General features: G+C 47.9%; 1 protein-coding gene across 1 annotated transcript; it reads left to right on the forward strand.

The window, feature by feature from the left end:
• The first annotated feature begins 229 nt into the window (after positions 1 to 229).
• On the forward strand, positions 230 to 1,246 carry LOC145998464 (uncharacterized). The gene has a single exon (XM_083134875.1). The coding sequence runs from the start codon at positions 249 to 251 to the stop codon at positions 1,011 to 1,013; it is 765 nt and encodes a 254-aa protein (XP_082991001.1). The 5' UTR covers positions 230 to 248; the 3' UTR covers positions 1,014 to 1,246.
• The last annotated feature ends 751 nt before the right edge of the window (positions 1,247 to 1,997 follow it).

Here is a 1,997-nt window from a genome sequence, read left to right on the forward strand (position 1 = left end):
CCCATCCTGCTATCAAATTATAAGCGATTATCGGCAAAACAGCAGGCCGAAAAGGAAGGCTGGGCGGAGGTCTGACAAATGATAGTCAGCAAAAGGGCGTTGTGGAAAAACATCATCTATATTTAGATCACGAAACACCAAGGAGGAAATCAGTTACGGTGCATCCCCCTTCCCTCGATCCACGTTGAGGTCTCAGTTAGGTCGCAGCCATGTCCATGGAGGGCTACAAGCCGGACGTTCCAGAAGACATGGACAAGAAGAAGGCTTCCAGAGCTTCTTCCAGCAAGTCCAGCTCGATGACCAGGATCAACCAGGAAGCCGTGTGGGACGTCCAGCTGAAGCAGGCGGACGGGACCGGATCGGACTCGAACTCAGACTCCGAGCTGTCCGAATCGGAGAACTTCGTCACCAAGGGAGCGTTCCTCTTGACTCCGAGCCAAGACCTGACTCTGGAGAAGGCCAGCACCATCTGCGAGAAAATTAACTTCAAGGGGGCCTTCTCGCTCACAAAGACCGCCACTGGAATACTCTTCAAGTTCGCCGAGGTCGAGGACTACCAGTTGGTCTTCAAGAAGGGTTTCCGGAAGGTTACCGGAGCCAACAGCTACCGTAAAATCCCCATCCCGTGCAGGCCTCTGAAGACTTACGTCGTCTTCGTTCTGGAAGTTCCAGAAGAGATCCCGGAAGAAGATATCAGACACGCGCTGTTCAGGCTCCAGTCCGTTTTGGAGGTCGTCAGGCTTCCCCATTTGGTACCCCTGGACAAGCTGTGTCCGTTGATCAGGATTACCCTTGCGTCGAACGAGGAGTACCACTATCTCCTCCAGAACGGCGTGGATTTCTACGGGGCCACTTTCTTCCCGACGGAACCAGCCAGGCCAAAGAAGGGAAAGGCAACAAGCACATCCTCAGCAAGGTCTACCTCAAGAGTCAGGGATCTTGTTCCGGTATTCGATGTCGGTGCCAAGACATTGCGACATCCGGAAAGAACTGTTAAGTCCCGTTCAAACTGATCAAAACTTCCTCACCACTTCTAAGAGTATTACAATGCGCACGACGCACATCTTGTTTGACTGTGGCGCCTCTAGTGAGTGTTTCGTGTAATCTGCATAGCGAGGAAGAATGCTTAAGTGCGTAAACCGTGAGTGTAGTTACAAGGCTTAAAATTAACATTTTTGTACCTCTAAGTATGTGTCAAAAGCAAGGAAGCATTTTTCAAGTTAAGTGCCATCAGTGGATACGAAATGGTTGTAGATACTGAAATTTGTGCTTACTATATTCTACATTATAGTTAACTAATGTGGTAATAAGATCTCACAGAGATTATTAATTTCGATATTTTATTCTGCAAGAAAAAGTGTAAAAGTGTGTATGACTCATCGCACGTAAGTCAAACACCTTGTCGGTTAAGTTAGATTTGTTAGGTTTAAACCTGTTAGCATAAATACACTACATTTAACCTAACAACGAAAGTATTTAACGTGACGTCAGAAGACGAAATACTGCGCTTGACCGAGGTGTTTGACTTATGTGCGATAAGCGAGACCCGCATAAAAGTGGTGGTAGTAGTAGTTACAGTTACCGCACTATAGGCCAGAGCATTATCGTGGTACAGTTCGTGCCACTGAGTGGTCTGCTATAAGACCTTGTCAGCTAACACGTGATTGTTTCCACCCGCTAAGAGGAGCGCTGAAGACAGCACATGCTTTACGCTGTGCCAGTCAGAGCTCACCGTTCCCTGTGGGAGGGGAATTTGAACCCATGGTTGCCACATTTACAGCAAAGGGGGGAGCAAGGCAACAGACACATCGAGAGCAGGTATTTCAGATGGCGAGAGGAAAATAATTTGCCATCTAAGGGCTTCAATAGCTCTTTGATATTTTTTTCCCTTGACCTTTCGAAGGACTCGTGCAGCAGCACGGTCAGTCGCTATGTTTTGCGTCAAACGTACATTTGGCAACGTCAACTCACAGACCAATTAGTGGCGGGAACTGTAC

This window comes from Lepisma saccharinum, chromosome 14 (genome assembly GCF_977018435.1).
Source record: "Lepisma saccharinum chromosome 14, izLepSacc3.1, whole genome shotgun sequence".
NCBI classification, from domain to species: domain Eukaryota; kingdom Metazoa; phylum Arthropoda; class Insecta; order Zygentoma; family Lepismatidae; genus Lepisma; species Lepisma saccharinum.

What these genes read in the sequence shown, in the direction of transcription:
- LOC145998464 (XM_083134875.1), top strand. Translation starts at nt 249, where the DNA reads ATGGACAAGAAGAAGGCTTCCAGAGCTTCTTCCAGCAAGTCCAGCTCG.